Source organism: Telmatherina bonti (genome assembly GCF_933228915.1).
Source record: "Telmatherina bonti genome assembly, chromosome: 19".
Lineage (NCBI taxonomy): Eukaryota > Metazoa > Chordata > Actinopteri > Atheriniformes > Telmatherinidae > Telmatherina > Telmatherina bonti.
This window is the reverse complement of record NC_136617.1, coordinates 39,064,892-39,076,324: the sequence shown is the minus strand read 5'-3', so window position 1 is coordinate 39,076,324 and position 11,433 is coordinate 39,064,892. Positions and strand designations below refer to the sequence as shown.

The window sequence follows — 11,433 nt, the reverse complement described above, 5'->3', positions numbered from 1 at the left end:
TTTACTTACCGACCCTGCTGTCTGATTTTACATCTGTGGATTTATTTCCAGAATCCGCCTTTCAGGAACATAGAAACCCAAATCACAAACAAAGCCGACAGTTTAACCAGATGAGCGTTAGGTTGGGATTAGGACGATGGTTCCAGAGCGACTGGAGAATCTGCTGGCCGCCGTGGCGACGCGGCAGAACCGGTCTGAGCGGGTTCAAACTGCTGCTTCTAGAAACAAAAGAGCGAAAACTGAGTGTGGGAAAACAAACTTTATTTAAAGTCTCCAGACATGTTGGAAGCAGGCGTTGGTAGTAGACAACGTGTTTCACAGAGGAGCCGCCGCCGTTACCCACCCTGCTCTTCTAAGCAGGTGGGGGGGGGGGGCTGCCAACAGGACACTGTGACTTTGCAGCTTCTAAACAAGCCGGTTTTATCTGACACGACAGAACTGGTTTCACGCGACAGAACCGGTTTCACGCGACAGAACCGGTTTCACGCGACAGAACCGGTTTCACGCGACAGAACCGGTTTCACGCGACAGAACCGGTTTTACAAGACAGAACTGGTTTCGCGCGACAGAACCGGTTTCACACGACAGAACCGGTTTTACAAGACAGAACCGGTTTTACAAGACAGAACCGGTTTCACAAGACTGTAGATGGATTTTTATTCATACCGAATCCAGAAAATCTTAAAGACAAGAAGAAAAAACCCTCAGATAGAGCTGGTCCGCAACAGTAAAAATATAATGCAGTTTTACAGAGAGCAGGAAGCAGAGAACAGCTGCTGCTATAAAATGTTGTAAAACCAGATGGTTTAGGGTTCAACTGGTCTCTTAGAGCCTGCAACTGGTCAAACTAGAATGTCATTAAAGCTGAAAATAATCATTTCATTGAACTAAATACAGAATGAGGCCGTTATACTGAAGCAGCCTTTAGCTGAAGTCTCGGTCAGGAAACATCAGCGGCGCCACCAGGGTCCACAGGTAGAGGGCCAGACCCAGCCAGCTGGAGCAGATCTTCACCCACACCGCCGGCATGGCGGTCTGCATGGCCTCGTAGTCCGTCTCGGGTCTGACAAGTCAAGGAGGTAGAGCGGTTAGAGGAGGGTATGGGAGCTAGCCAACAGCTAGCAGCTAACTAACAGCAGCATCTAGCTAACAGCTAGCCAACAGCAGCAGCTAGCCAACAGCAGCAGCTCGCTAATGTCAGCAGCTCGCTAACGTCAGCAGCTCGCTAACGTCAGCAGCTCGCTAATGTCAGCAGCTAGCTAATGGCAGCAGCTAGCTAATGGCAGCAGCTAGCTAATGGCAGCAGCTAGCTAATGGCAGCAGCTCACTAACAGCAGCAGCTACCTAACAGCTAGCAGCTAACTAATAGCAGCAGCTAGCTACCAGCTAGTAGCACACCTACTTGTAGCTAGTAGCTACCTACTTGTACCAGTTGGTGAGGGTCATCATGATGTAGAGGGACGCCAGGCAGAGGCTGAAGTGGAAGAAGGAGTAGCTGTAGGTCACGCCGTCCTCTTCGTTGTCCACCGCACGGTGGACCCCGTCCTCCACCGGGGATGGCTCGAAGTTGGCGGTGAGACCCTGTCCTTCCTCAGTCTGCATCAGTTTGTTCACCTGGGCGTTGTTAGAAGACCGGATGCTGGAGGGACAGAGACAAGACACACTGGGTTGTTCTGGACCGGTTTAGACCTGCGGACTGGAGGTCTTGAGGGTTAACCCGTTTATACCATCTAAGCTCTAAAAAGGTTCATTAAATGGTGAAAAGCTCGGATGTGAGGGATTTGTGTGATTTTAGCTTCAGAACGGAAGTCGGGATGAAAACGCGGATGTAAAATCAAACGTGACGGATAAACTGGTCTAAGGCCAACCAGGTAAACCGGTCTAAAGCCTTGTCTCGTCTTCATGCCGCTTATCCGGGGTCGGGTCGCAGGGGCAGCAGCCTAAGCAGGGAAGCCCAGACTTCCCTCTCCCCAGCCACATTTGCCAACTCTGCGGGGGGGGGGGGGGATCCCGAGGTGTTCCCAGGCCAGCCGAGAGATATAATCCCTCCAGCGTGTCCTGGGTCTTCCCCGGGGTCTCCTCCCAGAGGGACGTGCCTGGAACACCTCACCAGGGAGGTCCAGGAGGCATCCTGACCAGATGCCCGAGCCACCTCAACTGGTTCCTCTCGATGCGGAGGAGCAGCGGCTCTACTCTGATCTCCTCCCGGATGACCGAGCTCCTCACCCTATCTCTAAGGGAGAGCCCGGCCACCCTGCAGAGGAAACTCATTTCAGCCGCCTGTATACGAGATCTCCTTCTTTCGGTCACGACCCACAGCTCATGACCATAGGTGAGGGTAGGAACGTAGATCGACTGGTAAATCGAGAGCTTCGCCTTCTGGCTCAGCTCCTTCTTCACCACGACAGACCGGCGCAGAGTCCGTATTACTGCAGACGCCGCACTGATCCATCTGTCGATCTCGCACTCCATCCTTCCCTCACTTGTGAACAAGACCCCGAGATATTTAAACTCCTCCACTTGAGGCAGGACCTGACTCCCGACCCGGAGAGGGCAATCCACCCTATTCCGGGAGGACCATGGTCTCAGATTTGGAGGTGCTGATTCCCATCCCAGCCGCTTCACACTCGACCGCGAATCGCTCAAGTAAAAGCTGGAGATCACGACCAGATGAAGCCAACAGGACCACGTCATCTGCAAAAAGCAGGGACCCAATCCTGAGGCCACCAAGTCGGATCCCCTCAACACCTCGGCTGCGCCTAGAAATTCTGTCCATATAAGTTATGAACAGAATCGGTGATAAAGGGCAGCCTTGGCGGAGTCCAACCCTCACCGGAAATGAATCCGACTTACTACCGGCAATGTGGACCAAGCTCTGACACCTGTCGTACAGGGACCGGACAGCCCGTACAAGGGGGTCCGGTGCCCCATACTCCCGGAGTACCCCCCACAGGAGCCCCCAGGGGGTACGGTCGAACGCCTTCTCCAGGTCCACAAAGCACATGTAGACTGGTTGGGCAAACTCCCATGCCCCCTCCAGGACCCCAAAGAGGGTATAGAGCTGGTCCACTGTTCCGCGACCAGGACGAAAACCACACTGCTCCTCCTCAATCCGGGATTTGACTATCCGGCGGACCCTCCTCTCCAGGACCCCTGAATAGACCTTACCAGGGAGGCTGAGGAGTGTGATTCCCCTGTAATTGGAACACACCCCAGTCTGCCAATCCAGCGGTACTGCCCCCGATGTCCACGCGATGCTGCAGAGGCGTGTCAGCCAGGACAGCCCCACAGCATCCAGAGCCTTAAGGAACTCCGGGTGGATGTCATCCACCCCCACCTCAGACTTCAGCCCCAGAGATAGGAGAGTCCACCCCTGAGTCCCTCAGCTCTGCTTCATCATCGGAAGACGTGTTGGTAGGATTGAGGAGGTCTTCGACGTATTCCCTCCACCGACCCACTACATCCCGAGTTGAGGTCAGCAGCTCCCCACCTCCACTGTACACAGTGTCGATGGAGCACTGCTTCCCCCTCCTGAGCCGCCGGATGGTGGACCAGAATCTCCTCGAAGCCGTCCGGAAGTCTTTCTCCATGGCCTCGCCGAACTCCTCCCATGCCCGAGTTTTTGCCTCGGCAACAGCCGAAGCCTCATGCTGCTTAGCCTGTCGGTACCCATCAGCTGCCTCCAGAGTCCCACAGGCCAAGAAGGCCCGATAGGACTCCTTCTTCAGCTTGACGGCATCCCTCACTGCTGGTGTCCACCAACGAGTCCTGGGATTACCGCCACAACAGGCACCAACGATCTTACAGCCACAGCTCCGGCTGGCCGCCTCAGCAATAGAGGCACGGAACACAGACTCAATGTCCCCCGCCTCACTCAGGACATGGTTGAAGCTCTGCTGAAGGTGGGAGTTGAAGCTCGCTCTGACGGGGGACTCAGCCAGACGTTCCCAGCAGACCCTCACAACACGTTTGGGCCTGCCAGATCTGACCGGCTTCCTCCCCCACCATCTGAGCCAACTCACCACCAGGTGGTGATCAGTTGAAGCTCCGTCCCCCTCTTCACCCGAGTGTCCAAGGCATGTGGCCACAGGTCCGACGATACGACTACAAAATCGAAGTCATGATGCCAGGTGTACATATGGACACTCTTTATGTTGGAACATGGTGTTCGTTAAAGCCGGTCTAAGGTCAACCGGGTAAACCGGTCTAAAGCCAACCGGGTAAACCGGTCTAAGGGTGGACAGAAAGGTAAAAACCTGGTAATACCTGGCGTAAAGTGTACAGAAGAGGAAAATGAGCAGTCCCACAATGCCCTGGGCGTCCCACCACTGGACGTGTCCTAGAGCCAGTCCCGGTGGTGGCGTGGTGCTGCTGGGCTGGACAAGACTCAGCAGACTCGGGTTACACTTCCGGTCTGCGATGGGAAAAGAGTGTAAACAGCTTGTAGCGCCTCCACTGTGTGACGAGGTCTGGTCTGCTGGACTTACTGGGGTTGTTGGTCATGGCGGACCAGGTCACATACATGGTGTAGAGGGAGATGAGGGATGCCTGCAGCAGACCCGAGCTGGGCTGAGCCTCCTGCAGACAGACAACATGGACATTCTCCAGCATACGCTTGGAAACAGTTGTTCTGGTCTCCATCCAGGACTGAAGGACTGGATGTCCCCAGTTCTGCGGGTTACCTGGACTTTGGGCAGAATGGACACGATGGACACGACGATGCAGAAGATGAAGTTCAGGCTGATGAAGACCTTGTGCTCGGTACAGTCGTCAGGCTGCGTGTAGAAGATGTAGAAGAGGACGACGGCGGTGAACGCCAGAGCGTAGTGGACGAAGGTGAAGGACAGCAGAGCTGTGGGGACAACATCATCATCAAAATTCACCATCATTGATCGCTTTCCATCAGCTGGACATTTGTCGTCTCCGGAGAGGCGTAGATACCATTAGCTAGTAGTTAGCTGCTAGCCATTAGCCATTAGCTAGTAGTTAGCCATTAGCTAGTAGTTAGCCTTTAGCTATTAGCCTTTGGCTGTTAGTCATTAGCTAGTGGTTAGCCTTTAGCTGTTAGCCATTAGCCTTTAGCTATTAGCCACTAGCTGTTAGCCGTTAGCCTTTAGCTATTAGCCATTAGCCGTTAGCCATTAGCCATTCGCTGTTAGCCATTAGCTAGTAGTTGGCCTTTAGCCATTAGCTGTAAGCCTTTAGCCGTTAGCCTTTAGCTAGTAGTTAGCCTTTAGCTAGTAGTGAGCCTTAAGCTAGTAGTTAGCCTTTAGCCGTTAGCCTTTAGTCATTAGCTCGCCGTCAGCTAGCTGTCCTTTGTAGGAAAGTGGATTTTCTGCAGGTAAACGGTGAACAACCAGGCCGGTTTCTGCTTTCTCAGTTTTATTTCTGAGATAAAAGCTGCTGAGTCGGCCTTTCCTACAGAAACCAGAATTCTGACGTCTGAGGTCAACATGCCCCCCCTTACCTGCAAACCAGCCCTTAGTGTTTCCATCTTCCGCCTTCTCCAGCCACGACTGATTCCAGGAGTGAGCGAAGTCCACCAGCAGGATCAGCTGGATGATGATGAAGATGAAGGAGCCCACAACGCCAAAGTAATACCACACTGGGGACCAAAGGAAAGATTGGGGTTTGAGGGGTCCCACCAGCTGGACATTTTAACATTTATTTCCACATTCCTGTGAAAGTACAGGAAGATACCTTCATACCTGTGGTAAAGGTGCCGTCTGGAATGAAGAAAGCTCCAACCGTTAATCCAACCAAAGCCAGGAACTTGAAGAACCAGAACCTGGGGGTCAGGGAGAAGGAAAGTTACTGTTGCAGCGTCCTGCTTGGCGAGCAGAAGGCGCCAGCGGTGAGCTGTGGTCCTGAAGCTGCAGGACGAACCCGTTCTGGACGGCGGCTCGGGGGTCCTTGCTGCTGCGCACTCTGATCATGATGATGGAGAAGAGGAAGAAGAAGCACGCCATGGCGAAGCACATGCGGTACACGGACTTGTAGCCGACCATGATGTCACAGTTCACCTTGTTTTCCAGACCAGGTACGCCAGAGCCGCCCACGCAGAAGCCTGGGATCTGGGTCAGAACACAGCAGCATCAGCGTCTGGGAGGAGCCGGGCCCAACAGAACCGGCGCAGTCCCAGCAGAAGCGCCGCGGGCCAGACAGAACCGCCGCGGGCCCGACAGAACCGCCGCAGTCCCTACAGAACTGCCGCAGTCCCTACAGAACCGCCGCGGGCCAGACAGAACCGCCGCGGGCCCGACAGAACCGCCGCTGTAACAACAGAACAGCAGCGGGCCGAACAGAACCGCCGCGGTCCCAATAGAACGGCGGTCCGAACCGCTACAAACACGATGGCAGTTGGTACCCGTTTCAGATGTTCTTCCATCCCCGGAAGGATCATAACGATGGAGACCAGCGTTCCCAGTAGCAGCAGCAGGGAGAAGGCCAGCCGGCTGATGGTGGAGTTGTTGGTTGAAGGGCAGCATGACGACAGGAGGCAGGAGGCGGAGCCACACAGACAGGACACCTGCAGGGAACAGACAACGTGAACCAGGTGCTGCTGGAGGCCGCGTCACTTAAACTGTAATCAGATTACATCTGCTGGACTTCAGCGGGACTCGAGTCCTGACACGTTCGTGTGATGACGGAAAACTGTGGTAGCTCTGCCAGAGTTAATTCTGACATTTAGGATTATTAGTACTTTATTTAGAAGACATTAAAGTGTAAAAGGACCTATTGTTCATCTTGTTATTGGCTTTAAAACACAAATATTATTCATATAATTCTTTTCTGGCTCATAATTTCATGTAGAAACGTGTGATTTATGTGTCGTCTTGTCTCATTTCCCTGTTGATCTTCTGTTGAAACAGTTTATATGCTGTACTTTCTGTCTAGTTGTGTAATAAAATGTATCTATAAACGCAGGTTTGTTCCAGATTTACCAGGTTTTATCTATAAACGCAGGTTTGTTCCAGATTTACCAGATTTTATCTATAAACGCAGGTTTGTTCCAGATTTACCAGGTTTTATCTATAAACGCAGGTTTGTTCCAGATTTACCAGGTTTTATCTATAAACGCAGGTTTGTTCCAGATTTACCAGATTTATCTATAAACGCAGGTTTGTTCCAGATTTACCAGATTTTATTTATAAACGCAGGTTTGTTCCAGATTTACCAGATTTTATCTATAAACGCAGGTTTGTTCCAGTTTAACCAGATTTTATCTATAAATGCAGGTTTGTTCCAGATTTACCAGGTTTTATCTATAAACGCAGGTTTGTTCCAGATTTACCAGATTTTATCTATAAACGCAGGTTTGTTCCAGTTTAACCAGATTTTATCTATAAACGCAGGTTTGTTCCAGATTTACCAGATTTTATCTATAAACGCAGGTTTGTTCCAGATTTACCAGATTTTATTTATAAACGCAGGTTTGTTCCAGATTTACCAGATTTTATCTATAAACGCAGGTTTGTTCCAGTTTAACCAGATTTTATCTATAAACGCAGATTTGTTCCAGATTTACCAGATTTTATCTATAAACGCAGGTTTGTTCCAGATTTACCAGATTTTATCTATAAACGCAGGTTTGTTCCAGTTTAACCAGATTTTATCTATAAACGCAGGTTTGTTCCAGATTTACCAGATTTTATCTATAAACGCAGGTTTGTTCCAGATTTACCAGATTTTATCTATAAATGCAGGTTTGTTCCAGTTTAACCAGGTTTTATCTATAAACGCAGGCTTGTTCCAGTTTAACCAGATTTTATCTATAAACGCAGGTTTGTTCCAGATTTACCAGATTTTATCTATAAACGCAGGTTTGTTCCAGTTTAACCAGATTTTATCTATAAACGCAGGTTTGTTCCAGATTTTATCTATAAACGCAGGTTTGTTCCAGATTTACCAGATTTTATCTATAAATGCAGGTTTGTTCCAGTTTAACCAGGTTTTATCTATAAACGCAGGCTTGTTCCAGTTTAACCAGATTTTATCTATAAACGCAGGTTTGTTCCAGATTTACCAGATTTTATCTATAAACGCAGGTTTGTTCCAGTTTAACCAGATTTTATCTATAAACGCAGGTTTGTTCCAGATTTACCAGATTTTATCTATAAACGCAGGTTTGTTCCAGATTTACCAGATTTTATTTATAAACGCAGGTTTGTTCCAGATTTACCAGATTTTATCTATAAATGCAGGTTTGTTCCAGTTTAACCAGGTTTTATCTATAAACGCAGGTTTGTTCCAGATTTACCAGATTTTATTTATAAACGCAGGTTTGTTCCAGTTTAACCAGATTTTATCTATAAACGCAGGTTTGTTCCAGATTTACCAGATTTTATCTATAAATGCAGGTTTGTTCCAGTTTAACCAGGTTTTATCTATAAACGCAGGTTTGTTCCAGTTTAACCAGATTTTATCTATAAACGCAGGTTTGTTCCAGATTTACCAGATTTTATCTATAAACGCAGGTTTGTTCCAGTTTAACCAGATTTTATCTATAAACGCAGGTTTATTCCAGATTTACCAGATTTTATCTATAAACGCAGGTTTGTTCCAGATTTACCAGATTTTATTTATAAACGCAGGTTTGTTCCAGATTTACCAGATTTTATTTATAAACGCAGGTTTGTTCCAGTTTAACCAGATTTTATTTATAAACGCAGGTTTGTTCCAGTTTAACCAGATTTTATCTATAAACGCAGGTTTGTTCCAGATTTACCAGATTTTATTTATAAACGCAGGTTTGTTCCAGTTTAACCAGATTTTATCTATAAACGCAGGTTTGTTCCAGATTTACCAGATTTTATCTATAAATGCAGGTTTGTTCCAGTTTAACCAGGTTTTATCTATAAACGCAGGTTTGTTCCAGTTTAACCAGATTTTATCTATAAACGCAGGTTTGTTCCAGATTTACCAGATTTTATCTATAAACGCAGGTTTGTTCCAGTTTAACCAGATTTTATCTATAAACGCAGGTTTATTCCAGATTTACCAGATTTTATCTATAAACGCAGGTTTGTTCCAGATTTACCAGATTTTATTTATAAACGCAGGTTTGTTCCAGATTTACCAGATTTTATTTATAAACGCAGGTTTGTTCCAGTTTAACCAGATTTTATCTATAAACGCAGGTTTGTTCCAGATTTACCAGATTTTATCTATAAACGCAGGTTTGTTCCAGTTTAACCAGATTTTATCTATAAACGCAGGTTTGTTCCAGATTTACCAGATTTTATCTATAAACGCAGGTTTGTTCCAGATTTACCAGATTTTATTTATAAACGCAGGTTTGTTCCAGTTTAACCAGATTTTATCTATAAATGCAGGTTTGTTCCAGATTTACCAGACTTTATCTATAAGCGCAGGTTTGTTCCAGATTTACCAGATTTTATCTATAAACGCAGGTTTGTTCCAGTTTAACCAGATTTTATCTATAAACGCAGGTTTGTTCCAGATTTACCAGATTTTATTTATAAACGCAGGTTTGTTCCAGATTTACCAGATTTTATCTATAAACGCAGGTTTGTTCCAGTTTAACCAGGTTTTATCTATAAACGCAGGTTTGTTCCAGATTTACCAGATTTTATCTATAAACGCAGGTTTGTTCCAGATTTACCAGATTTTATCTATAAACGCAGGTTTGTTCCAGTTTAACCAGATTTTATCTATAAACGCAGGTTTGTTCCAGATTTACCAGATTTTATTTATAAACGCAGGTTTGTTCCAGATTTACCAGATTTTATCTATAAATGCAGATTTGTTCCAGTTTAACCAGGTTTTATCTATAAACGCAGGCTTGTTCCAGATTTACCAGATTTTATCTATAAACGCAGGTTTGTTCCAGATTTACCAGATTTTATCTATAAACGCAGGTTTGTTCCAGTTTAACCAGATTTTATCTATAAACGCAGGTTTGTTCCAGATTTACCAGATTTTATCTATAAACGCAGGTTTGTTCCAGATTTACCAGATTTTATCTATAAATGCAGGTTTGTTCCAGTTTAACCAGGTTTTATCTATAAACGCAGGCTTGTTCCAGTTTAACCAGATTTTATCTATAAACGCAGGTTTGTTCCAGTTTAACCAGATTTTATCTATAAACGCAGGTTTGTTCCAGTTTAACCAGATTTTATCTATAAACGCAGGTTTGTTCCAGATTTACCAGATTTTATCTATAAACGCAGGTTTGTTCCAGATTTACCAGATTTTATCTATAAATGCAGGTTTGTTCCAGTTTAACCAGGTTTTATCTATAAACGCAGGTTTGTTCCAGTTTAACCAGATTTTATCTATAAACGCAGGTTTGTTCCAGATTTACCAGATTTTATCTATAAACGCAGGTTTGTTCCAGTTTAACCAGATTTTATCTATAAACGCAGGTTTGTTCCAGATTTACCAGATTTTATCTATAAACGCAGGTTTGTTCCAGATTTACCAGATTTTATTTATAAACGCAGGTTTGTTCCAGATTTACCAGATTTTATCTATAAATGCAGGTTTGTTCCAGTTTAACCAGGTTTTATCTATAAACGCAGGTTTGTTCCAGATTTACCAGATTTTATTTATAAACGCAGGTTTGTTCCAGTTTAACCAGATTTTATCTATAAACGCAGGTTTGTTCCAGATTTACCAGATTTTATCTATAAACGCAGGTTTGTTCCAGATTTACCAGATTTTATCTATAAGCGCAGGTTTGTTCCAGTTTAACCAGATTTTATCTATAAATGCAGGTTTGTTCCAGATTTACCAGGTTTTATCTATAAACGCAGGTTTGTTCCAGATTTACCAGATTTTATCTATAAACGCAGGTTTGTTCCAGATTTACCAGATTTTATCTATAAATGCAGGTTTGTTCCAGTTTAACCAGGTTTTATCTATAAAAGCAGGCTTGTTCCAGATTTACCAGATTTTATCTTTAAACGCAGGTTTGTTCCAGTTTAACCAGATTTTATCTATAAATGCAGGTTTGTTCCAGTTTAACCAGATTTTATCTATAAACGCAGGTTTGTTCCAGATTTACCAGATTTTATTTATAAACGCAGGTTTGTTCCAGATTTACCTGATTTTATCTATAAACGCAGGTTTGTTCCAGTTTAACCAGGTTTTATCTATAAACGCAGGTTTGTTCCAGTTTAACCAGGTTTTATCTATAAACGCAGGTTTGTTCCAGATTTACCAGATTTTATCTATAAACGCAGGTTTGTTCCAGATTTACCAGATTTTATTTATAAACGCAGGTTTGTTCCAGATTTACCAGATTTTATCTATAAACGCAGGTTTGTTCCAGTTTAACCAGGTTTTATCTATAAACGCAGGTTTGTTCCAGTTTAACCAGGTTTTATCTATAAACGCAGGTTTGTTCCAGATTTACCAGATTTTATCTATAAACGCAGGTTTGTTCCAGTTTAACCAGGTTTTATCTAT

General features: G+C 45.5%; 1 protein-coding gene across 1 annotated transcript in view; it reads right to left on the bottom strand.

Annotated features, from left to right (window-relative positions):
• Window positions 1-252: 252 nt before the first annotated feature.
• serinc2 (serine incorporator 2) overlaps window positions 253-11,433 on the bottom strand; it is a 13,077-nt gene continuing 1,896 nt past the window's right edge. The window contains exons 2-10 of the mRNA XM_079259175.1: window positions 6,368-6,529; window positions 5,887-6,074; window positions 5,709-5,788; window positions 5,468-5,605; window positions 4,683-4,852; window positions 4,488-4,578; window positions 4,267-4,414; window positions 1,424-1,639; window positions 253-1,063 (exon numbers count right to left, since the gene is read on the bottom strand). Coding sequence (XP_079115301.1) covers window positions 925-1,063; window positions 1,424-1,639; window positions 4,267-4,414; window positions 4,488-4,578; window positions 4,683-4,852; window positions 5,468-5,605; window positions 5,709-5,788; window positions 5,887-6,074; window positions 6,368-6,529 — 1,332 coding nt within the window. The 3' untranslated portion in view covers window positions 253-924. The remainder of the gene's footprint in view (window positions 1,064-1,423; window positions 1,640-4,266; window positions 4,415-4,487; window positions 4,579-4,682; window positions 4,853-5,467; window positions 5,606-5,708; window positions 5,789-5,886; window positions 6,075-6,367; window positions 6,530-11,433) is intronic.